The 26,966-nt window shown below is 43.4% G+C and overlaps 1 protein-coding gene across 2 annotated transcripts in view; it reads right to left on the reverse strand.

Annotated features, from left to right (window-relative positions):
• Positions 1–3,968: 3,968 nt before the first annotated feature.
• kif26ba (kinesin family member 26Ba) overlaps positions 3,969–26,966 on the reverse strand; it is a 179,250-nt gene continuing 156,252 nt past the window's right edge. For both annotated transcript variants that reach the window (XM_052496991.1, XM_052496990.1), the window contains exons 17-19: positions 26,584–26,786; positions 22,514–22,664; positions 3,969–9,822 (exon numbers count right to left, since the gene is read on the reverse strand). In XM_052496991.1, coding sequence (XP_052352951.1) covers positions 9,674–9,822; positions 22,514–22,664; positions 26,584–26,786 — 503 coding nt within the window. In that variant the 3' untranslated portion in view covers positions 3,969–9,673. The remainder of the gene's footprint in view (positions 9,823–22,513; positions 22,665–26,583; positions 26,787–26,966) is intronic.

The raw sequence follows: 26,966 nt of genomic DNA on the forward strand, positions 1-26,966 counted from the left end.
TATCTTCTAGCTGGGGGTTTGTATGGCTCTTTGGATGACTTCTAATTGGTCACTCTCTTGGGGTGTTCCTGATGTATCTTCTAGCTGGGGGTTTGTATGGCTCTTTGGATGATTTCTAATTGGTCACTCTCTCGGGGTGTTCCTGATGTATCTTCTAGCTGGGGGTTTGTATGGCTCTTTGGATGATTTCTAATTGGTCACTCTCTCGGGGTGTTCCTGATGTATCTTCTAGCTGGGGGTTTGTATGGCTCTTTGGATGATTTCTAATTGGTCACTCTCTTGGGGTGTTCCTGATGTAGCTTCTAGCTGGGGGTTTGTATGGCTCTTTGGATGATTTCTAATTGGTCACTCTCTCGGGGTGTTCCTGATGTAGCTTCTAGCTGGGGGTTTGTATGGCTCTTTGGATGATTTCTAATTGGTCACTCTCTCGGGGTGTTCCTGATGTAGCTCCAAGCTGGGGGTTTGTATGGCTCTTTGGATGATTTCTAATTGGTCACTCTCTCGGGGTGTTCCTGATGTATCTTCTAGCTGGGGGTTTGTATGGCTCTTTGGATGACTTCTAATTGGTCACTCTCTTGGGGTGTTCCTGATGTATCTTCTAGCTGGGGGTTTGTATGGCTCTTTGGATGATTTCTAATTGGTCACTCTCTCGGGGTGTTCCTGATGTATCTTCTAGCTGGGGGTTTGTATGGCTCTTTGGATGATTTCTAATTGGTCACTCTCTCGGGGTGTTCCTGATGTATCTTCTAGCTGGGGGTTTGTATGGCTCTTTGGATGATTTCTAATTGGTCACTCTCTTGGGGTGTTCCTGATGTAGCTTCTAGCTGGGGGTTTGTATGGCTCTTTGGATGATTTCTAATTGGTCACTCTCTCGGGGTGTTCCTGATGTAGCTCCAAGCTGGGGGTTTGTATGGCTCTTTGGATGATTTCTAATTGGTCACTCTCTCGGGGTGTTCCTGATGTATCTTCTAGCTGGGGGTTTGTATGGCTCTTTGGATGATTTCTAATTGGTCACTCTCTTGGGGTGTTCCTGATGTATCTTCTAGCTGGGGGTTTGTATGGCTCTTTGGATGATTTCTAATTGGTCACTCTCTCGGGGTGTTCCTGATGTAGCTTCTAGCTGGGGGTTTGTATGGCTCTTTGGATGATTTCTAATTGGTCACTCTCTCGGGGTGTTCCTGATGTATCTTCTAGCTGGGGGTTTGTATGGCTCTTTGGATGATTTCTCATTGGTCACTCTCTCGGGGTGTTCCTGATGTATCTTCTAGCTGGGGGTTTGTATGGCTCTTTGGATGATTTCTAATTGGTCACTCTCTCGGGGTGTTCCTGATGTAGTTTCTAGCTGGGGGTTTGTATGGCTCTTTGGATGATTTCTAATTGGTCACTCTCTCGGGGTGTTCCTGATGTAGCTTCTAGCTGGGGGGTTTGTATGGCTCTTTGTTAAGGATGATCTTTCCCTGAACCTCCGGTTGGAGGCTCCCTGACTCCCTGCTTATTCTCTCCTGATTACTGGTATCCTTCAACTGCGATTTCTGGGAACCAGGGAATTTGGGGGAAATGACTGGAATTGTGCAACCCTAGTGATGGTGTTACTTCCACAGCCATCTTACCAGGTCTCTCTAGTGATTTGAGTCTCAAAAGGATGACGCCGGCTCCGCCCTGTAGCGACTGCGTCACGTCGTGCCGGTAGTGGCACTAACACACGCCCTCATATGATTGCTTTCGGATAACCGTCAGTTTGTCCACCTACATACAGATGAACTCTCAGGTTTTTATGGAATTTTTAATTTTATTTTACCTTTATTTAACTAGGGAAGTCAGTTAAGAACAAATTCTTATTTTCAATGACGGCCTAGGAACAGTGGGTTTAACTGCCTGTTCAGGGGCAGAACGACAGATTTGTGCCTTGTCAGCTCGGGGATTTGAACTTGCAACCTTTCAGTTACTAGTTCAACACTCCGATTTGATCCAGCCGTGTCTAGCTAATATGACTTGAGGTATACTGTATATGTGACCGATTGGTGTCGATGCCTATATGCTTTAGCTCTGAAGGCTAACAGTTTTGTGGCACGCGGGGAAACTCTGGTTCGAACCCAGTCAGTCTGAAATGTCTGTCTGTCTGTGGAGGACAATGAGAGAACTAGATATCACCCCCCTCTCTCTCTCTGCAGAGAACTATACAATGAACAGACCATTTCTAAATCATTACTCTCAGATTGGATTCACGATCATCTCTTCAGCTTCCATTTTGATAGGCTTGGCTTTCTTTATTCCCGTCATTCTCTCCCGCCCTCCCCCTTTCTCTCGCCCTCCCTCCCCCCTCTCTCTTTCTCTCTCTGTGATGAGTGGCGTCTGAGAGCCCAGCAGGAGAGCCAGAGATAATCAAAGGGACATCAGAGATGTTTCACCCCCGCGCCCATCCCTCTCTTTCTTTCTCTCCCTCCCTCCAATCCCTCTCTACACCGCCTGTCTGCCTCTCCACCTATCAAGGCATCTTTCTCCTAGGGACATTTTTCTTCCCTTTTTATCTCTCTCTCTCTCTCTCTCTCTCTCTCTCTCACTGGTATAAACCAGTGTTCCAGCGGTGTAAACGCTTCTTTCCCCCATTTAAAGGCTACTTACCATTTAAAAGCCTACTATCCAGGTCCTGTGGAAGAGGCAGAAGAGAGTGAGTCTCCCAGTCCACGGTAAACCTCCCTCAGTGCTGATCAGAGATAGTGATATGGCCAGATACAGTCGGATACAAAACCTCAATCGTTTCCTTCCTTGTCTGAACATATCTTATCGCACGACTATCCTGTTAATGAACTGCGTCGTGGATCAAATAGCTGCGAGCTGTGGGAGAGTAGATGACCAGGGACTGGTTGGTTTCCGTTTCAGAGACAGACGGAGGGAGAAGAAGAGAGAGGGAGAACACACACACACAGATACCTAAGGAGAAACATCCACAGTCACACGTTACCATGTCTGTGAGTTATACCAAAGGGTTGCGTCAGGGTGCTGAGATTTACAGATGTGTCCATGTGTGAAGACAATGGGGAAGTACTGTGGATACAGTAAGACAGAGAAAGAGAGGGAGGGAAAGCTCCTATTCTTCATCCACCAATGGGATTTGTTCTCTCCTCTCTCCTGGGCCCCTCACCCCCTTTCATGCACCCATGGACAGGCCTCTCCCTCCTTCTCTCCTCTCCCCTCGTGTGGGTGTTCAAAGCAGGGTGTCAGGAGCAACGTTTCATCCAGGGGCTGAGAATATAGAACCCTAGTAACCCACCAGAGGCCTTTCTCTCTCTCTCTCTCTCTCTCTCTCTCTCTCTCTCTCTCTCTCTCTCTCTCTCTCTCTCTCTCTCTCTCTCTCTCTCTCTCTCTCTCTCTCTCTCTCTCTCTCTCTCAATGGCAAAGTTATTGTACTTGCGGAGCGACATTAATATTACAAATACATTCTAATGACAACAAAAGGCTCACTTGGTCGCGGTCGCGGGCACTGATACTGCTTCTCCTCCATTGGGAAAGAGAAATGACTATTGTAGACCTACACGCACACAGTAGAAGTAACACCCAGTGAGATGTAGAGGCAAAGAGAAGGATGGCTCTCTGCTGTTGTATGCTAATACCGCCACTGGGGAGTACCTGAGAAGGAATGATGTGTCACAACGTCGACAATCTGTTACATGACAGACACTGCAGCTAAACCTGGGTGGATGGAGCCTGGTTTCACTAAGTGGGTTCCATCTATGGTAGACATTGGTTCAAATGCTCAGTTCGTAATATTACTCTTACTAGCCCCGTTTATACCTGGTACTGACATAAGTCCTTTGTTCTGATCTTGTCTACATTATGATTGTGCCCATATTGCTTTGTGGGACGATGGTTGGTTTACTAAAACTCATATTCAATCTGAGGATTGTTGAGCACGGTAACTGGGTGGATGTGTAGAAGAAATTGAGAGAATAAATTGACAACTCATCTCCTCCAATACAATCCTTTATTTACAGCAATCCTTGCGTCACTGTCAGATTCTCAGTTCGTTTCTCTGTTCGAAGTGTTCCTGCTGACAGTTACACACAGACATGGGTCGGGTTCAAGCAGGCACAATTAGGAAGAAACATTGTTGGTCCAACTTTTTTCATTTCCCATTTCAAACTGGTTTATTTCTCCCCGTTTTGTGCCTTCTGAACACAACCATAGTCTGTCTCTCTGGTCTGTGCATCTGTCTCTCTCAAAACACACACACAAATTAGCCCAGCCAAAGCACCGTAAGGCCTAGCACGGGATGGGACTACGGGTAAATTCCATTTCTATTTCGTCTTCTCAGGAGACGTTTTGGCTGAATACCATTTCAAGATTTGAAGCCTGCTGTTTTGTTCTGTGAGGATTTGTTCCCTTCCCGAAATTGACTAAATTAAGTTGTGTCCAATCCTGCTATCTACAGTAGGCTACCTCTCTCACTCCTCTCAGAGACTGTGCAACCAGAGGAATAGATCTCTTTACAACACATCCGACCCCATGACAGCGGAGTGGGACGTTTCCATGGTGACAAACACAGACGTGACCAGGGTGTATTCAGGAAGGTAAGATGTTCAAACTTCGCAGATAGAAATGTAACGAATAGAGCAGACTCGATTCCCTAGCCTTTCAAGACAATCATCTTTTTTTTATCCACAACACGTTTCTACGCACAGGTTTTGTAATGTTGCAGCCGAACGTGACTCTGGAGAGTACTATCTTCAACAGGCTCCAGGTAGAAGCTGCCCTTAGGAACAGATCTAGGATCAGATTACCTATCTTGAATCATATCTTAACCATTAGGGGACTACTTCTTCCTACCCCCATCAAATCGTGCAATTTCCATCTCAAAGGAGGAAGTAACAAACCAAAATAGCGGAGGAAAAAAATAAAATCTCAAATAAAGACGATAGTGTATATGTTGTAATCTATCTATATATGAAATGGGCTCAGCATATGTACATTATTTTGTATTTTTTTGAATGCATAGTAACTTTGCAGACCAAAAGGTGTGTGGATAATACATTATACAATACAAGCAACTCTCGGTTCCAGCACCTCTCTGTTCCAGCATGCCTCCTGAGTTAAATAAATAAGATACTTCATTCATGACCATGACATAGGGGATAGGTGAAAGGGCAAGGGGCATGACCTCTCACGAAAGGGAGGGAGAGGGAATGATGAGGATGATAATAAAAAATATATATATTTTTTTATAAATGCCTTTCAAAACAGCCAAGGACACTACGTCGTTAAATATGATGGTAAGATGAAGAAGAAGCATTTATGTCTGAAAGTTATTTTAGGAAACAAGCTATATATGTGTATATATATATATGTGTATATGTGTATATATATATATATATATATATATATATATGTGTATATGTGTATATATATATACATATATATATATATGTGTATATATATATATATATATATATATATATATATATGTATGTATATACAGTGTGGCAAAAAAAGTATTTAGTCAGCCACCACTTGTGCATGTTCTCCCACTTAAAAAGATGAGAGAGGCCTGTAATTTGTATCATAGGTACACTTCAACTATGACAGACAAAATGAGAAAAAAAATCCAATTGTAGGATTTTGAATGAATTTATTTGCAAATTATGGTGGAAAATAAGTATTTGGTCAATAACAAAAGTTTATCTCAATACTTTGTTATATACCCTTTTTTTTGGCAATGACAGAGGTCAAATGTTTTCTGTAAGTCTTCACAAGGTTTTCACACACTGTTGCTGGTATTTTGGCCCATTCCTCCATGCAGATCTCCTCAAAAGCAGTGATGTTTTAGGGCTGTTGCTAGGCAACACAGACTTTCAACTCCCTCCAAAGATTTTCTATGGGGTTGAGATCTGGAGACTGGCTAGGCCACTCCAGGACCTTGAAATGCTTCTTACGAAGCCACTCCTTCGTTGTCCGGGCGGTGTGTTTTGGATCATTGTCATGCTGAAAGACCCAGCCACGTTTCATCTTCAATGCCCTTGCTGATGGAAGGATGTTTTCACTCAAAATCTCACGATCCATGGCCCCATTCATTATTTCCTTTACACGGATCAATCGTCCTGGTTCCTTTGCACAAAAACAGCCCCAAAGCATGATGTTTCCACCCACATGCTTCACAGTAGGTATGGTGTTCTTTAGATGCAACTCCGCATTCTTTGTCCTCCAATCACGACGAGTTGAGTTTTTACCAAAAAGTTATATTTTGGTTTCATCTGACCATATGACATTCTCCCAATCTTCTTCTGGATCATCCAAATGCTCTCTAGCAAACTTCAGATGGGCCTGAACATGTACTGGCTTAAGCAGGGGGACACGTCTGGCACTGCAGGATTTGAGTCCCTGGTGGCGTAGTGTGTTACTGATGGTAGGCTTTGTTACTTAGGTCCCAGCTCTCTGCAGGTCATTCACTAGGTCCCCCCGTGTGGTTCTGGGATTTTTGCTCACCGTTCTTGTGATCACTTTGACCCCACGGGATGAGATCTTGCGTGGAGATCCACATCGAGGGAGATTATCAGTGGTCTTGTATGTCTTCCATTTCCTAATAATTGCTCCCACAGTTGATTTCTTCAAACCAAGCTGCTTACCTATTGCAGATTCAGTCTTCCCAGCCTGGTGCAGGTCTACCATTTTGTTTCTGGTGTCCTTTGACAGCTCTTTGGTCTTGGCCATAGTGGAGTTTGGAGTGTGACTGTTTGAGGTTATGGACAGGTGTCTTTTATACTGATAACAAGTTCAAACAGGTGCCATTAATACAGGTAACGAGTGGAGGACAGAGGGGCCTGTTGAAGAAGGTACAGGTCTGTGAGAGCCAGAAATCTTGCTTGTTTGTAGGTGACCAAATACTTATTTTCCACCATCATTTGCAAATAAATTCATAAAAAAACCTACAATGTGATTTTCTGGATTTTTTTTCTCATCTTGTCTGTCATAGTTGAAGTGTACCTATAATGAAAACTACAGGCCTCTCTCATCTTTTTAAGTGGGAGAACTTGCACAATTGGTGGCTGACTAAATACTTTTGTGCCCCTGTGTATATATACACATACATTTGCATATATGTATATATACACACACATATGTATACAGTTGAAGTCGGAAGTTTACATACAACCTAAGCCAAATTCTGTTTTTCACAATTCCTGACATTTAATCCTAGTAAAAATACCCTGTTTTAGGTCAGTTTATTTTAAGAATGTGAAATATCAGAATAATAGAAGAGAAAATGATTTATTTTAGCTTTAATTTCTTTCATGACATTCCCAGTGGGTCAGAAGTTTACATACACTTAATTAGTATTTGGTAGCATTGCCTTTAAATTGTTTAACTTGGGTCAAACGTTTCACGTAGCCTTCCACAAGTTTCCTACAATAAGTTGGGTGAATTTTGACCCATTCCTCCTGACAGAGCTGGTGGAACTGAGTCAGGTTTGTAGGCCTCCTTGCTCGCACACACTTTTTCAGTTCTGCCCACAAATGTTCTATAGGATTGAGGTCAGGGCTTTGTGATGGCCACTCCTTGACTTTGTTGGCCTTTAGCCATTTTGCCACAACTTTGGAAGTATGCTTGGGGTCATTATCCATTTGGAAGACCCATTTGCGACCAAGCTTTAACTTCCTGACTGATGTCTTGAGATGTTGCTTCAGTAAATCCACCTAATTTTCCTCCCTCATTCTGCCATCTATTTTGTGAATATAGCACCAGTCCCTCCTGCAGCAAAGCACCCCACAACATGATGTTGCCACCCCGGTGCTTCACGGTTGGGATGGTGTTCTTCGGCTTACAAGCCTCCCCCTTTTTCCTCCAAACATAACGATGGTCATTATGGCCAAACAGTTCTATTTTTGTTTCATCAGACCAGAGGACATTTCTCCAAAAAGTATGATATTTGTCCCTATGTGCATTTGCAAACTGTAGTCTGGCTTTTTTATGGCGGTATTTATACTTCCGTACTATTGTTTGTACAGATGAACGTGGTACCTTCATGCGATTGGAAATTGGATGAACCAGACTTGTGGAGGTCTACAATTGTTTTTCTGAGGTCTTGGCTGATATGTCTTTAGATTTCCCCATGATGTCAAGCAAATACGCACTGAGTTTGAAAGTAGGCCTTCAAATACATCCACAGGTACACCTCCAATGTCAATTAGCCTATCAGAAGATTCTAAAGCCATGACATTATTTTCTGGAATTTTCCAAGCTGTTTAAAGGCACAGTCAACTTAGGGTATGTAAACTTCTGTTGGAAAAATGACTTGTGTCATGCACAAAGTAGATGTCCAAACCGACTTGCCAAAATTATAGTTTGTTAACAAGAAATTTGTGCAATGTTTGAAAAACGAGTTAAAATAACTCCTACTGTATATATATATATATATATATGTATGTGTGTATATATGTGTATATATATATGTATGTATGTGTATACAAACATTTAGATCTGAAACTGTCTCAAGCACCAAACTATTATGAAAGTGAATGCACCACGACAGTGGCACCAAGCAGAGTGAATGGGACATTTTCCTCTACACTCATATTTAAACTCAGATGTCCCCCATTTTTTAGACCTGTAGAATAGAGCAGTGTCCCTTTAACCCATTAATCACATGGTCACACCCATCCCCTTCTATGGTCGTTATTATGATGTTCCCCTAATGATAACATTTTCTTTTAGCCTTTGTTCATCCCTCCATCTCCCCTCCTTTCTAGCTGATGTCTCTCTGCACCTCTTGATCATCGTTAGGGGACGTGTGGGTGGTGGGTGTGTGTTAGGCCTGAACCCCCGACTGAATACTTCAGTTAACATAGCCTGAGGGATGACAATGAAATCAATGGGCCATAAGATAAACCACCACCACCACCTCCCTTCCCTGGGTCTTGTCCGTCCTTATACATCATTTCCTATCCCCTAAAGCACTCTGTGTGGTGTCACTGTCTTCAGAGAATTTTTAAAAAGAGGTATAGAAAACGTACACGTAGCAGTTCCTAAAGTTGAATCCTAACTAGTGCAGAACAATACAAGCCACTGAGAACAGCTAGTCAGGGGAGGAAACACCGAGTAAAACGGAGCTGTGGTTTTTACTTTCCACAACTTATTTCTTTTTTTTACTTTTGAGATCTCTTCTTTTTTTCAGCTAGCACCATCTGTACACAAATACAGGAGCAATGGTTCCGATTTCGAAGTGTTCGCAAGGCACTTGTCTTTCACACACAAGGTTGGTTTTCTTTTCTTTTCTGTCGTTCTTTTCTCTTTTTTTCCCTACGTGTCTATAGCCGTCTGTCAGCCAGTCCTTATTCAAAGCAAGCACAACTTTATTTACAAACTTCATCTCCAACAACTCCACAGTAAAAGTGCTCTTCCTGTCAGGTGGGAGATATACTCCTCATTTAAAAATGTTAAAAAAACACCCTCTCTTCCTCCTCTTCATTCTCTTCTTCATCCTCCTCTCCCTCCCTCCCTCGCTCCCTGTCCCGCTGCTTAAAAAAATATTCATCTTTAGTGTCTGCCTTTGTTCTTCTTCTTCTTCTTCCTCCTCAAGGAAATCCCTCCCTCCACTCCATCCCTCTCTCTGCTGTTGTATCCGAGCTGCTCCTAGTCCTTTGGGTCCTAACGGTCCTAGCGGAGGTGTGGTCCGTCCGTGGGTCTACCTGCGGCAGCAGGTCACGTCGAAGCAGGTGACCATCATGAGGTGAGCCTTGCAGAAGTTGACCCTGGTCTCCAGTCTGTCTGTCATCACCTCTAGAGCCTCCAGGTACTCCAGAGAGTCCACCTCAAACGTCTGCTGCAGGTCAACTATGGGGAGAGGACAGAGAGACGATATGTTACAACCAGGGGCAGAGACAGGAACAGAGAGACGGACAGAGACAGAAAGAAGGACATTTGACATTTGTTACAACCCATGTTATAGAGACAGGGACAGAAGCCTTGTTTATACCTGGTGCTAGTGTAACAGTATAACTTTAGACCGTCCCCTCGCGAACCAGGGACCCTCTGCACACATCAACAACAGTCACCCACGAAGCATCGTTACCCATCGCTCCACAAAAGCCGCGGCCCTTGCAGAGCAAGGGGAACCACTACTTCAAGGTCTCAGAGCAAGTGACGTCACCGATTGAAACGCTATTTAGCGCGAACCACCGCTAACTAAGCTAGCCGTTTCACATCCGATACACTAGCATGCATATTCGATCTGATCCACATTGTAGCCGCATCTTTGTATAAGAAGAAAATGTAACCTTTATTTTAACAGGGAGGACATATTGAAACCTAGGTCTTTTTTTAAATGTGCCCTGATTAATACAATATGAAAAAAAAAATAATAATATGTATATATATATATATATATATATATATATATATATATATATATATATATATATATATATATGTGTGTGTGTGTACAGGAGAGACAGGATTGAAGGAAGAGGAGGGGGTGTGATGATTTACATTAAAGAACATATCCGATGTAAACAAATTGAGTGGTCATGTGATAATGAACTAGAATGTATCGGCCTGAACGTTACACTGTCTCCCCAAATGTCTTTTACCCTCATTGGAATGTATAGGCCACCTTCCACCAAAAGTGTGTTTTTTGATCAGTTTAACCTGTTAGTCCTATAGGGGCAGTATTTCATTTTTGGATAAAAAGACGTGCCCGTTTTAAGCGCAATATTTTGTCACGAAAAGATGCTTGACTATGCTTGGAATTGATAGTTTTGGAAAGAAGACACTCTTACGTTTCCAGAACTGCAAAGATTTTCACTGTGAGTGCCCTAGAACAAATGCTTCAGGCAAAACCAAGATGTTTGACCGACCAGGAAATGAACAGGATTTCTGAGGCTACGTTTTCCATGATCGCCTTATATGGCTGTGAATGCGACAGGAATGAACGGACACTTTCTCTTGTTTCCCCAAGGTGTCTGCAGCATTGTGACGTATTTGTAGGCATATCATTGGAAGATTGACCATAAGAGACTACAATTGCCAAGTGTCCCGCACGGTGTCTGCATGGAAATTGGTGCGCAAAAGTCAGCTACCAGTATTTTTCCATCCGAATCAGAGAAGAATGCAGGCTTCCAGGGACGGCATTTCAATGAAGAGATATATGACAAAACACGCGACCGCATGCGGGATGGGGCGGACTATGAGGTTAATACCATGCTTAGGGAATCTGATTTTGGGAAAGAGGTCATCTTAATGGGAGATTTTAACATTAATTATGAAGACAAGTGTTGTAGGAAAACCCTCAAACGGATCACTAATACCTTTGACCTTACACAGCTAGTTAACCTCATAGTCCGCCCCATCCCACATGCGGTCGCGTTACTACAGCCTCAAGCTCATTACCATAACGCAACGTTAGCGATTTCTAAAAATCGCTAATGAAATTAAATAAATATGCCTGCTCTCAAGCTTATCCTTTTCTTAACAATCCTGTCGTCTCAGATTTTCAAAATATGCTTTAGAACCAGAGAAAATCAATAATTTGTGTAAGAGTGGTGATAGCTAGCTTAGCATTTAGCGTTAGCATTTTGCACGCAACATATTCACAAAAACCAGCAAAGGGATCAAATAAAATAATTTACCTTTGAAGAACTTCAGATGTTTCAATGAGGAGACTCTCAGTTACATAGCAGATGTCCAGTTTTTCCTGAAAGATTCTTGTGTAGGACACATCGTTCCGTTTTGTTACTATGCATTTGGCTACCGAAACTAACCGAAAATTCAGTCACCTACACGTCAAACTTTTTCCGAATTAACTCCATAATATCGACTGAAACATGGAAAACGTTGTTTGAATAAATCCTCAAGGTGTTTTGTCATATATCTCTTCATTGAAATGGCAGTCCTAGAAGCCTTCTTTGTTCTCTGATTCGGATGGAAAAATACTGGTAGCTGACTTTTGCGCACCAATTTCCACGCAGACACCGTGCGGGACACTTGGCAATTGTAGTCTCTTATGGTCAATCTTCCAATGATATGCCTACAAATACGACACAATGCTGCAGACACCTTGGGGAAACGCTAGAAAGTGTCCGTTCATTCCTGTCGCATTCACAGCCATATAAGGCGATCATGGAAAACGTACCTTCAGAAATCCTGTTCATTTCCTGGTCGCTCAAACATCTTGGTTTTGCCTGGAGCTTTTGTTATAAGGCACTCACAGTGAAAATCTTTGCAGTTCTGGAAACGCAAGAGTGTCTTCTTTCCAAAACGATCAATTCCAAGCATAGTCAAGCATCTTTTCGTGACAAAATATTGCGCTTAAAATGGGCACGTCTTTTTATCCAAAAATGAAATAATGCCCCTAGTGGACTAACAGGTTAAAGGGCCAACCAGGGTGACTTGTTGCTCTAAAACACAGATTGATTTGGTGTTCAGTAATAAACCAGAGAGAGTGACTAAATCATTCAATATGGTTACTGGGCTGTCTGATCATAATCTGACACTTATAGCCAGAAAGCTGTCTAAGAGCAGGTTTAACCTCTCTACTGTTAGAAAGCCGGATCAACTCAGAATACCTAAGAGTGAATTAAACTATTTTGAAAAAGCAATTAAGGGAATAAACTGGAATGATCTCTTGTCCTATACAGACGCGGAAGCTGATAGTCAGGTTTTTCTATCCACAATCCAGACTACAATAAATGGCTTCCTAAAGAAAATCAAATCCAAACCTGCCCAAAAGAGCACTCTTCCTTGGCTAAATGGAGAAATCTGGAAATTGATGAAAGAACGAGATTATGCTCTAAAAACAGCCCTAAAATCTAAATTAGAGCATGACAGACGTAGGTTTACCATGTTGAGAAATAAGGTCATAAAAGAAATCAGACAGGCCAAGGCAAACTTTTTTATTAACATAATTGGTGAAGCAAAGGGAAATTCTAAATTGATATGGGAGAATCTAAAAAAGTTAACAGGGAAAGACCATAGTAACACTGCAAAAAGACTAGAAATCATGGTGAATAACAATCTAACACAGGATGCAGTTGAAATAGCAACAGCCTTCAATTCCTACTTTATTGACTCTGTCAGGTTACTGACACAGAACCCCTCCACTGATTTCTTGGGCTCAGTGCTAGTGAATGACACTCAACCTGTCTTCATCATAAGGGAGGTTTCTGAGTCAAAGGTGAACAAGGTGATTAGCTCACTAAAGAACTCTAAAGCCAAAGATGTGTTTGGGATGGACTCTACCTTTCTTAAAAACTACAAAGAGTCACTCATTGGCCCCATTACTAAGGTCACCAACACATCTATTGGTCTCTGTGTGTTTCCAAGGGTACGGAAGTCGGCCATAATAACGGCCATCTTTAAATCAGGCGACCCTGCTGACGTGAGTAACTACAGGCCCATTAGTATACTACCTGTGGTGTCAAAGGTTGTTGAAAAGTGTGTAGCAGAACAACTGATTGCCCACCTCAACAACAGCCCTTTCACATTACACTCCATGCAGTTTGGCTTCAGAGCGAAACACTCCACAGAAACGGCCAACTGCTTTCTTCTGGAAAATGTGAAGTCCAAGATGGACAAAGGGGGTGCTGTTGGGGCTGTGTTTCTGGACCTAAGGAAGGCTTTTGATACTGTTAACCATGAGATTCTCATCACAAAATTGTCCAAGTTCAACTTTTCCCCTGATGCCTTGAGATGGATGAAATCATACCTTGAAGGCAGAACTCAGTGTGTCAGAGTGAGCAATGAGCTGTCGCCCACTCGTAGCTATGATGTGGGCGTGCCCCAAGGGTCAATACTGGGGCCCCTCCTGTTCAGCCTGTACATTAATGATCTGCCTTCTGTCTGTACTGGGTCTGATGTTCAAATGTATGCAGATGATACAGTGATATATGTGCATGCAAAGAGCAAACAACAAGCTGCACAAGAACTCACTACTGTAATGGTCCAGGTTACAAAGTCGCTCAGTGACTCGTGTTTGCATCTCAATGTGAAAAAAACTGTTTGCATGTTCTTCACAAAGATGGCAACAGATGCTACTGAGCCAGATGTCTATGTGTCAGGGGAGAATCTCCAGGTGGTATCCGATTTTAAGTACCCTGGCATCATACTTGATTCCAACCTCTCTTTTAAAAAGCATGTGAAAAACGTAATTCAAATAACTAAATTCAATCTAGCTAATTTCCGATTTATACTAAATTGTTTGACTACAGAGGTAGCAAAACTGTACTTCAAATCTATGATACTCCCCCACTTAACATACTGCTTGACTAGTTGGGCCCAAGCTTGCTGTACAACATTAAAACCTATTCAGTCTGTCTACAAACAGGCTCTCAAAGTGCTTGATAGGAAGCCCAATAGCCATCATCATTGTCACATCCTTAGAAAACATGAGCTCTTGAGTTGGGAAAATCTTGTGCAATACACCGACGCATGTCTTGTATTCAAGATCCTTAATGGCCTGGCTCCCCCTCCACTCAATATTTTTGTTAAACAGAAAACCCAGACATATGGCAGCAGATCCACAAGGTCTACCATGAGAGGTGACTGTATAGTTCCCCTAAGGAAAAGCACCTTTAGTAAATCTGCATTCTCTGTGAGAGCTTCCCATGTCTGGAATACACTGCCATCAGACACACATAACTGCACCACATATCACACTTTCACAAAATGCTTGAAGACATGGCTAAAGGTCAATCAGATTTGTGAACATGGTCCCTAGCTGTGTGTTGCCGCTTTCCATGTTGTCTGAAGCTTGTGAGGTGTGGAAACACTTTGTTGCTTTTATGAATTTTGTCTTGCTGCTTTTTGTTCTATGTTGCTCTGTCTGTATGCTATGTCTTGCTTGTCCTATGTTGCTATGTTGCTATGTCTATGGTGCTATTGTCTATATTGTAATTGTTTTTAATAATCTGCCCAGGGACTGCGGTTGAAAATTAGCCGGATGGCTAAAACCGGCACTTTTACTGAAACGTTGATTAATGTGCACTGTCCCTGTAAAAATAAAATAAACTAAACTATGTACAGTGGGGCAAAAAAGTATTTAGTCAGCCACCAATTGTGCAAGTTCTCCCACTTAAAAAGATGAGAGATGCCTGTAATTTTCATCATAGGTACACTTCAACTATGACAGACAAGATGAGAAGAAAAAATCCAGAAAATCACATTGTAGGATTTTTAATGAATTGATTTGCAAATTATGGTGGAATATACATACACACACATACATATATATATATATATACACACACATATATATATATACACATACATACACATATATATACACATACATACACACACGTATACATACACACACATACATATTTTTTTTAAATTGTTAAAATAAAAAACTGAATAACTGAAACATAATTATTCAGACTCTTTTCTAAGCACCTTTGGCAGAGATTAGAGCCTTGAGGCTTCTTGGGTATGATGCTAAAAGCTTGGCACACCTGTATTTGGGGAGTTTCTCCCATTATTTTCTGCAGACCCTCTCAAGCTCTGTCAGGTTGGATGGGGAGTGTCGCTGCACAGGTATTTTCAGGTCTCTCCAGAGTTGTTCGATCGGGTTCAAGTCCGGGCTCTGGCAGGGCCATTCAAGGACAATCAGAGACTTGCCCCGAAGCCACTCCTGGCTGTGTGCTTAGGATCGTTGTCCTGTTGGAAGGCTAACCTTCACCCCAGGTCTTGAGTGCCTGGAGCAGGTTTTCACCATGGATCTCTCTGTACTTTGCTCCGTTCATCTTTCCATCGATCCTGACTAGTCTCCTAGTCCCTGCTCCTGAAAAATATCTCCACAGCATGATGCTGCCACCACCATGCTTCACCGTAGGGATGGTGCCAGGTGTCCTTCAGAAGTGACGCTTGGCATTCAGGACAAAGAGTTCCATCTTGGTTTCATCAGACCAGAGAATCTTTCTTTCTTCCATGGTCTGAGAATCTTTAGGTGCCTTAAGGCAAACTCCAAGCGGGCTGTCATGTGCCTTTTACAGAGGAGTGGCTTCCGTCTGGCTACTCTTCTGCAGAGAAGGTTGTCTTTCTGGACCGATCTCCCATCTCCACAGAGGAACATTGGAGGTCTGTCAGAGTGACCATCGGGTTCTTGGTCACCTGTGGAACCTTATATAGACAGGTGTGTGCCTTTCCAAATCATGTCTAATCAATTGAATTTACCACAGCTGGACTCACTGTGACTATTGTGTCTAAAGCATTGACTACTGTAATAGTGCTATGCCCAGGCCTAAACCCTGATTGGTTTACATTCTAAATACATTTCTCAGATAAAAAAGAGCAAAGTTGTACATTTACCAAGGATTCAAGAATCTTAGCTTAACAAGGAAGCCTTGAAATGGGGCAATAAGGTCACTACTTTCCCAGCCCTTATGGCGTGGCAGCACAAGAGCTGATTTTCCATACTATTAGAATATTTCCTGATAATGTTACATAAAAAATGTGGGTTATTGAGACAACAATGATGGGCGCTGCACACTTAAGCAGACCATGATCCAATTGGTCGGTCCCTGTAGATTTCTTGTTGTCCATTGCTATCAAAGCATCCAGGACTTTAATTTCTGTAAATAGCCATGTCCAGAGTGACCTAACGGATTGTAACATACTCTGTTTCACAGAAACATGGCTCTCTCGGGATATGCTGTCGGAGTCGGTACAGCCGCCTGGATTCTTTGTACGTCGCGCTGATAGGAATAAACATCTTTCCGGGAAGAAGATGGGCGGGGGTGTATGTTTCATGACTAACAACTCATGGCGTAATTGTAACAACATACAGAAACTGAAGTCCTTTTGTTCACCTGACCTAGAATTCCTGACATGGTATTCATGCCGATACCATGGCGGCCCTCAAGGAACTTCACTGGACTTTATGCAAAGTGGAAACCAAATATCCTGAGGTTGCATTCATTGTACCTGGGCATTTTGACAAAGCAAATTTGAGAACAAGGCTGCTTCAATTATATCAGCATATTGACTGGAGCAATCACACTGGCAAATCTCTGTATCACTGCTACTCTAACTTCCGAGATGCATACAAGGCCCTCCCCCGCCCTCCTTTCGGCAAATCTGACCACGACTTAATTTTGCACCTCCCTTCCTATAGGCAGAAACTCAAACAGGATGTACCCGTGCTAAGAACTATTCAACACTGGTCTGACCAATCGGAATCAACGCTTAAAAATTATTTTGATCACGTAGACTGGTACATGTTCCGGGTAGCCTCAGAGAATAATATTGAGGTATTTGGTGAGTGAAGTTATAAGGAAATGCATAGCAGATGTTGTACCCACTGTGACTATTAAAACCTACCCGAACCAGAAACCGTGGGTAGATGGCGGCCTTTGCGCAAAACCGAAAACACAAACCAACCATGGAAAGGTGACTGGGAATATTGCAGAATAAAACAGTGTAGTTATTCCCTCCGCGAGGCAATCATACAAGCCAAATGTCAGTATAGTGACAAAGTGGAGTCACAATTCAACAACTCAGACACGAGACGTATATGGCAGGGTCTACAGACAATCACGGACTACAAAAGGAAAACCAGCCAAACTGAACATCTTCTTTGCCCGCTTTGAGGATAATACACTGCCACCGACGCGGCCAGCTACCAAGGACTGTGGGCTCTCCTTCTCCTTGGCCGACGTAAGATATTTAAAAGCGTTAACCATCGCAAGGCTGCCGACCCAGACGGCATCCCTAGCCGCGTCCTCAGAGCATGCGCAGACCAGCTGGCTGGTGTGTTTACGGGCATATTCAATCTCTCCCTTTCCCAGGATGCACGGGTACATCCTGTTCAAGATGGCCACCATTGTTCCTGTACCCAAGAAGGAAAAGGTAACTGAACTAAATGACTATCGCCCCGTAGTACACACTTCTGTCATCATGAAGTGCTGTGAGAGGCTAGTCAATGGCCATATCACCTACACCTTACCTGTCACCCTAGACCCACTTCAATTTGCTTACCGCCCCAATAGGTCCACAGACGATGCAATCACCATAACACTGCACACTGCCCTATCCGATCTGGACAAGAGGAATACCTATGTAAGAATGCTGTTCATTGACTATAGCTTAGTATTCAACACCACAGTATCCTCCAAGCTCATCATTAAGCTTGAGGCCCTGGGTCTCAACGGCGCCCTGTGCAATTGGGTCCTGGTCTTCCTGATGGGCCTCCCTCAGGTGGTGAAGGTAGGTACCAACATCTCTTACTTTGCTGATCCTCAACACTGGAGCCCCACAATGGTGCGTGCTCAGCCCCTTCCTGTACTCCCTGTTCATCAAATTTGCAGACGACATGACAGTAGTAGGCTTGATTACCTACAGGGAGGAGGTGAGGGCACTCGGAGTGTAGTGTCAGCAAAACAACCTCTCACTCAACGTCAACAAAACAAAGGAGATAATTGTGGACTTCAGGAAAAAGCAGAGGGAGCACCCCCCTATCCACATCTACGGGACAGCAGTGGAGAAGGTGGAAAGTTTCAAGTTCCTCGGTGTACACATCACGGACAAACTGAAATGGTCCACTCACACAGACAGTGTGGTGAAGAAGGCGCAACAGCCCCTCTTCAACTTCAGGAGGCTGAAGATATTTGGCTTGAATACAGACTTGACATCATTGGCCACTTTAATAAATGGATAACTAGTCACTTTAATAATGCTACATTACATAATGTTTACATATCTTGCATTACTTATCTCATATGTATATACTGTATTTTATACCATCTATTGCATCTTGCCTATGCCGCTCTGTCATTGCTTATCCATATATGTATATGTATATATTATTATTCCATTCCTTACTTAGATTTGTGTGTATTATGTAGTTGTTGTGGAATTGTTAGATATTGCTGCACTGTCGGAACTAGAAGCACATGCATTTCGTTACATTTTATGTGACCAATAAAATGTGATTTGATTTCATTTGAAGAAAAACGGACTATAATTTCTCTCTCACGTTTCCCCTATCAGCATCCAGCCCAATATCATTCTGAATAGGCTAGACGTTCTTTCAAAGCGATAGTCCGCTGAAATAAAATGGTGATTGATGCATCAGTGATGCATTTTTTTCCGTAATGAGGCAAGTGTCTGAATGAATTTGTTGTGGCAGAGAGGAGAAAGTAGAGCCCTTCAGAATTTAGCCAGTTTCCCATTACAACCCGAAAGAGTGGTTACATAATAATCAGATTTAGCCTTTCTGATTTGTCTTACACAATGATTCCTCAGTTGCTTAAGAGCTTGCCAGTCCCAGACCTAAGCCTGTGTTCCTGGCCTTGACTCAAGTATCTTCTCTTATGAATGACTTCTGAAAATTCCATAGTGTACCAGGCATTCAATCTACCTTTAACCTTTCATTTTTTGAAGGGCACATGATTATCCACAATAGTGTTGAAGACTCAAAGCTAAATCAACTTCAGGGATAACTGAAATACAATCAAGGTCACTAAAATAAAGCCTGTTTATTAAAGTTTTTAAAGTTCCTCTTTGTGATGACTCAAGGCTTAGATTTTTCTATTCTCACATCTGTAACCCGAACAACTGCGCAATGGGCACTAATGTCTTGGGTGAAGGCAACAGTAGGAACATATTTGTTAAAATAAGCTCAATTAGAGTTGACTTTGAGGGATCTTTAGGGTTATGGGCGTGTAGGCTTAGTCACCAGCTGGGTTAGGTTTAGATCATTACACATCTTTTAGATTGTCTGAAGCTTGCATTTCCCAATCATAATTTAAGTCACCCAGGATAATAACTTCTGATTTACTAAAAGAAGACAACAAACTAGTTAACTTTTCGAGTGCAAAAAGTCTTGAAGATAGTAACAACAAAAAAATTGTCAAGGGAAAGATATATATTTTTTAATATATTTTTTTTAAATAAAAATGGCCACTCCAACACCTCTACCATGTCTGTCAACTCCAAACACATTATAACCCTCAATATTAATATCAGAGTCCAGAATGTCCCCAGAGATCCAAGTTTCAGTCAATACCAGAATGTCCGGATTCGTCTGCATAGCCCAGATCTTGATGTAATCCAGTTTAGGAAGTAAGCTCCTAAAGTTCAGATGTATCAACCCAAGTCCTTTACGAATTTTAACGGCACATGGAAACTCAAACAATCTACATTAAATGGGCGGTCGCAGGCCCTGTCTGATGATTGATATGGTAAGGCAATAACTTTGCATAGAACTGCACCATTTGGTCGGTCTATCCCTATTAGTATGAGTAGAAATTTGAATTACTTTTCCAAGGTTAGCACCACAGGGCCTGAGGCCGCAGCCAATGTCAATATGAGGAACTCAGAGTAACCAATGATGAAATGCTATAAACGGACTTACATGGGATTTGGTTGCTATCGTGCAAAATCCCAGGCCCTGATATGAAAACCAAGGGGTATTCAAGTTTGTGGAATTCCCATTTGAACCAAAAGCACTGGGTGAGTAGACCACAGTTGGCTTCGGTTTTGAGCTAACAATAGCAGATCTAAGAGTGGAGTTCAAATGAATGGGTACAAGATTACAGCTGACAATACCCCTGGAAGTATAGACAATAGTGCGGCAATAACGCATAGAAAGGATGGGAGGTATTACCTGAGCAGGGCTTGGTCTGTCTGAGTCAATATCTTAATGCTGCCTTGAAATGTGAGGAGAGGATCCAGGCTCCTAGATCTACAGTGCATGTGGAAAGTATTCCGACCTCTTTCATTCTTCCACATTTTGTTACGTTACAGCCTTACTCTAAAATGTATTCAATCATTTTTTTCCCTCATCAATCTACACACAATACCCCATAATGACAAAGCGTAAAAAAACAAATCAGAAATACCTTATTTACCTTATTTAGACCCTTTGCTCAGGTGCATTCTGTTTCCATTGATCATCCTTGATGTTTCTACACCTTGATTGGAATCCACCTGTGGTAAATTCAATTGATTGGACACCTATATAAAGGTCCCACAGCTGACAGTGCATGTCAGAGGAAAAACCAAGCCATGAGGTTGAAGGAATTGTCCGTAGTGCTCCGAGACAGGATTGTGCAAGGCACAGATCTGGGGAAGGGTACCAAAACAATTCTGAAGCATTGAAGGTCCCCAAGAACACAGTGGACTCCATCATTCTTGAATGGAAGAAGTTTGGAACCACCAAGACTCTTCCTAGAGCTGGCCACCTGGCCATACTTAGCAATCGGGGGAGAGGGCCTTGGTCAGGGAGGTGACCAAGAACATGCGGGTCACTCTGGCAGAGCTTCAGAGGTCCTCTATGGAGATGGGAGAACCTTCCAGAAGTACAACCATTTCTGCAGCACTCCACCAATCAGGCCTTTATGGTAGAGTGGCTTGGCAGAAGCCACTCCTCAGTAAAAGGCACATCAAAGTCCACTTGGAGTTTGCCAAAAGGCACCTAAATGACTCTCAGACCATGAGAAACAAGATTCTCTGGTCTGATGAAACCAAGAAGGAACTCTTTGGCCTGAATGCCAAGTGTCACTTCTGAAGGAAACCTGGCACCATCCCTACGGTGAAGCATGGGGGTGGCAGCATCATGCTGTCGGGATGTTTTTCAGCTGCAGGGACTCATAAACTAGTCAGGATCGAGGGAAAGATGAACGGAGCAAAGTACAGAGAGATCATTGATGAAAACCTGCTCCAGAGCGCTCAGGACCTCAGACTGGGGCGAATGAACAGGGCAACAACCCTAAGCACATAACCAAGTCTCTGAATGTCCTTGAGTGGCCCAGCCAGAGCCTGGACTTGAACCCATTAGAAACATCTCTGAGAGACCTGGGAAAAGCTGTGCAGTGAACCTCCCCATCCAACCTGACAGAACTTGAGAGGATCTGCAGCTTGTAGCGTCATAAGAAGACTAAAGGCTGTAATCGCTGCGAAAAGGTGCTTCAAAAAAGTACTGTGTGTAGATTGATGAGGGAAAGAAAATATTTCACCTATTTTAGAACAAGGCTGTAACGTAGCAAAATGTGCAGAAGGGACGGGGTCTGAATACTTTCCGAATGCACTGAACCAATATTGCGTGCCACTTCTTCTGTTGACAAATATCACCAGCAGCTATGAGTGTAATCCAACTCTGCCATATGTGCCTTTGTGAGTTTATTAGACGGATCAATATCAGCTGGTATGTCAGCTATGAGATGTACTTATGTGTTATATGATGCTCCGTCTGACAGGTCTGAGCAATGGAACAGAGATTTGATATTGGAGACAAGGGGGAGATTGTGTGTGTGTGTGTGTGTGTGTGTGTGTGTGTGTGTGTGTGTGTGTGTGTGTGTGTGTGTGTGTGTGTGTGTGTGTGTGTGTGTGTGTGTGTGTGTGTGTGTGTGTGTGTGTGTGTGAGTGCGCGTGCGGGCGCGTGTTTGTACCACAGCCATATTATAGCGAGGTAGGGGCTTTGACTGTGTAGCCAGACAGAAGGTATTATCAACAAGATTACTGTAGGTGTCAAGGTTTTGTGTGTGACTGCAGTATAAGTATCACACACACACACACACTCGCATAAACTTACATTCAGTGGTCCATTTCTCTGGCTCCAGCATCAGGTGCTGCTTGGTCTGCTCCAGCTCTTTCTTCAGCCAGTCGTACTTGGCTCGGACCTCGGAGATCCGCTGCTGCCTGTGCTCCAAGGTCTTCAGCTTAGCACTGAGATAAACCACCTCCTGATGGAGACACAGAGAGAGGAGAAGGGAGAGAGAGAGAGAGAGAAAGAAGAGAGGGAGAGATTGAAAAGGAGAGCGAGATGTCGGGGGATTTTAAAGAAAGAAATTAAGTAAGAAAGAAAGAAAAGGTGAGAGAGAAATAAAAAAAATTGAATAAAGAGTGAGAGGGTCAGAGAGAGAGGGAGAGAGAGAGAGAGGGTCAGAGAGAGAGGGAGAAAGAGAGGGATTGAGGGAGGAGGGGTCAGAGAGAGAGGGAGAAAGAGAGGAGGTGTAAGAGAGAGAGAGAGAGACATTGAGTTGAGTGCGTCTCAGGCGTTTAGCCAGACTGTGGGTCTGGAAAGAGAGTGTTGTGAGAGGATACGAGTGCCATGTTGGCCAGATAGATAAATATAGTCCACAGGGTAGGCCTGGCACCAAGTCCACGTCAGTCCTTAAATCAACTACTTCTAGATCTACTAATAGCAAACTAACAGCAAGAAGAGGATGAGGTTGTTAAACCTTCCTGTGTTTTGAGGCCGTGATTCAATCTGGTCGCGCGTTATAAGCAATGCAGCTTTTAAAGGTAATGTTTCATTCGCCTTCATGGTGAACACTGCATATGTCTGCTCAGTTGGAAATGGCCTTTAAAAGACACACAGCATATGATCTGCGATCAGATTTAATCCGGGCCTACATTTTTCTGAAATGTTTCTTTCCTCCTCCACCAACATCATCATCTCGCTCATCATCCTTCTCTCTCACTCTCTCTCTCCCCCTCCCCTCCCCCTTTGTGTGTTCCCTTTCTCTCTCCCTCTCCTTCACCTCTCTCTCACCATCCATCTTTACCATATCCATCCAAATCAAACTTTATTTATTTGTCACATGTGCCGAATACAACAAGTATAGACCTTACTGTGAAATGCTTACTTACAAGCCCTTAACCAACAGTGCAGTTCAAAAAGAGTTAAGAAAATATTTACCAAAACAAACTAAGGTTAAAAAGAAAAATGTTTTGTAAAAACGAACACAATAACGAGGCTATATACTGGGGGTTACCGGTACTGAGTCAGTGTGCGGGGGTACAGGCTAATTGAGGTAATTTGCACATGTAGGTGGGGGTGAAGTGACTATGCATAGATAATAAACAGCGAGTAGCAGCAGTGTACAAAACAAATGGAGTGGGGTCAATCTAATAGTCCGGTGGCCATTTGATGAATTGTTCAGCAGTCTTATGGCTTGGGGGTAGAAGCTGTTAAGGAGCCTTTTGGTGCTAGACTTTGCGCTCTGGTAACGCTTGCCCCAGACTTGTCACCCAGTCTATAACTTGAGTGACTGGAGTCTCTGCCAATTTTATGGGCCTTCCTCTGACACCGCCTATAATATAGGTCCTGGTTGGCAGGAAGCTTGACCCCAGTGATGTACTGGGCCATACGCATTACCCTCTGTAGCGCCTTACGCTCAGATGCCGAGCAGTTGCCATACCAGGCGGTGATGCAACCGGTCAGGATGCTCTCGATGGTGCAGCTGTAGAACTTTTTGAGGATCTGGGGACCCATGCCAAATCTTTTCAGTCTCCTGAGGGGGAAAGGTTTTCGTCATGCCCTCTTCACGACTGTCTTGGTGTGATTGGACCATGATAGTTCGTTGGTGATGTGGACACCAAGAAACTTGAAACTCTCAACCCGCTCCACTACAGCCCCGTTGTTGTTAATGGGGGCCTGTTCGGCCCGTCTTTTCCTGTAGTCCACGATCAGCTCCTTTGTCTTATTCACATTGAGGGAGAGGTTGGAGTTGTGTTTGGACACGCAGTCGTGGGTGAACAGGGAGTACAGGAGTGGACTAAGTACACACCCCTGAGGTACCCCAGTGTTGAGGATCAGCATGGCAGACGTGTTGTTCCTTACCCTTACCACCTGGGGTGGTCCATCAGAAAGTCCAGGATCCAGTTGCAGAGGGAGGTATTTAGTCTCAGGGTCCTTAGCTTAGTGACGAGCTTCATGGGCACTATGGTATTGAACGCTGAGCTGTAGTCAATGAACAGCATTCTCACGTAAGTTTTCCTTTTGTCCAGGTGGGAAAGAGCAGTGGCGATTGAGATTGCATCATCTGTGCATCTGTTGGGCCGGTATGCGAATTGGAGTGGGTCTAGGGTATCCGGGAGTATGTGAACCATGACCAGCCTTTCAAAACACTTCATGGCTACCGATGTGAGTGCCACGGGGTGGTAATAATTTAGGCACAGGGCACAGGGACTATGGTGGTTTGCTTGAAACATATAGGTATTACAGACTCATTGAGGGAGAGGTTGAAAGTGTCAGTGAAGACACTTGCCAGTTGGTCCGTGCTTGCTTTGAATACACGTCCTGGTAATCCATCTCGCCCTGCTGCTTTGTGAATGTTTAAAGATCTTGCTCACATCGATTACCGAGAGCATTATTGTCATATGCAGTCATCCAGAACAGCTGGTGCTCTCGTGCATGCCTTAGAGTTGCTTGCCTCGAATTGAGCATGAAGGCATTTAGCTTGTCTGGTAGGCTCGCGTCACTGGGCAGCTCGCGTCTGGGTTTCCCTTTGTAGTCCGTAATAGTTTTCAAGCCCTGCCACATCCGACAAGCATCAGAGCCGGTGTAGTAGGATTCAATTAAAATCATGTATTCATGCTTTGCTTGTTTGATGGTTCGTCTGATGGCATAGCGGGATTTCTCATAAGCGTACGGATTAGTGTCCAGCTCCTTGAAAGTGGCAGCTCTAGCATTTAGCTCGATGCGGATGTTGCCTGTAATCCATGGCTTCTGGTTGGGATATGTAGGTACGGTCACTGTGGGGACGACGTCGTCGATGCACTTATTGATGAAGCCGATGACTGAAGTGGTATACTCTTCACTGACATTGGATGAATCCCAGAACATATTCCAGTCTGCTAGCAAAACAGTCCTGTAGCATAGCATCTGCGTCATCTGTCCACTTCCGTATTGAGCGAGTCACTGATACTTCCTGCTTTAGTTAATCAGGAGGATAGAATTATGGTCAGATTTGCCAAATGGAGGGTGGGGGAGAGCTTTGTATGCATCTCTGTGTGGAGTAAAGGTGGTCTGTTTTTTTTCTCTGGTTGCACATGTGACATGCTGGTAAAAATATGGTAAAACTGATTTAAGTTTGCCTGCATTAAAGTCCCCAGCCACTAGGAGTGCCGCTTCTGGATGAGCATTTTCTTAGTGCCAGCATCGGTCTGTGGTGGTAAATAGACGGCTACGAATAATATAAATGAGAACTCCCTTGCTAAATAGTGTGGTCTACAGCTTATCATAAGGTACTCTACCTCAAGCAATACCTTGAAACTTCTTTAATATTAGACATTGCGCACCAGCTGTTATTGACAAAGAGACACACACCCCCACCTCGTCTTACCAGACGTAGCACCTCTGTTCTGCCGGTGCATGGAAAATCCAGCCAGCTCTATATTATCTGTGTCATCGTTCAGCCACGACTCGGTGAAACATATTACAGTTCTTAATGTCCCGTTGGTAGGATAATCGTAATCGTAGGTCATCAATTTAATTTTCCAATGATTCCATGTTAGCAAGTAGAATGGAAGGCAGTGGGAGTTTACTCGCTCGCCTACGGATTCTCAGATCTGTCGCCTTTTCTTCACGCAAAGGACTTGGATTTGGGCCTGTTCCCGGGAGAGCAGTATATCCTTCTTGCCGGATTCCTTAAAATAAAAAGCTTCTTCCAGTCTGTGGTGAGTAATTCCAGTTCTGATGTCTAGAAGTTATTTTCAGTGATAAGAGACGGTAGAAGCAACATTATGTACAAAATAAGTAAAAATATAAAGTTAAACAACGCAAAAAAACTAACAAAATAGCACAATTGGTCGGGTGCATGTAAAACGTCAGACATCCCGCCATCTTAACTCTGCGGCGCCATCCCTCTCTCTCACCTTGTTTCCTTTCTCTCTCCTCCTCTGCAGGCGCTCCACGTCGTCTATCTTGTAGACCTTTATCTCGAAGGGTTCTGTGGTTCCCCTGGGGGCGGGGCTTAGCGGGCCGTCTACCCAGCGTACGCTGGAGCTGATGGCGGGCTTCCTGATCAGAGAGGACGAGTCCAGGGTCAGGCTGGGAATCAGACGACGACGCTGGGTACCTGGACACACACACACATACAGAGAAAGACACACACACACACACACAGCAAAAGACACAGACACATACACGCACACAGTTAATGGGGACACCGGGAAAAGAATACTTTTTGGTATTGTTGTTCCCATTTCAATTTCCATGTATATGCTTTATTCACATTATTGTGTTGCCAAAGCAACAA

The sequence above is a fragment of the Oncorhynchus keta genome, chromosome 35 (assembly GCF_023373465.1).
Source record: "Oncorhynchus keta strain PuntledgeMale-10-30-2019 chromosome 35, Oket_V2, whole genome shotgun sequence".
NCBI lineage: Eukaryota > Metazoa > Chordata > Actinopteri > Salmoniformes > Salmonidae > Oncorhynchus > Oncorhynchus keta.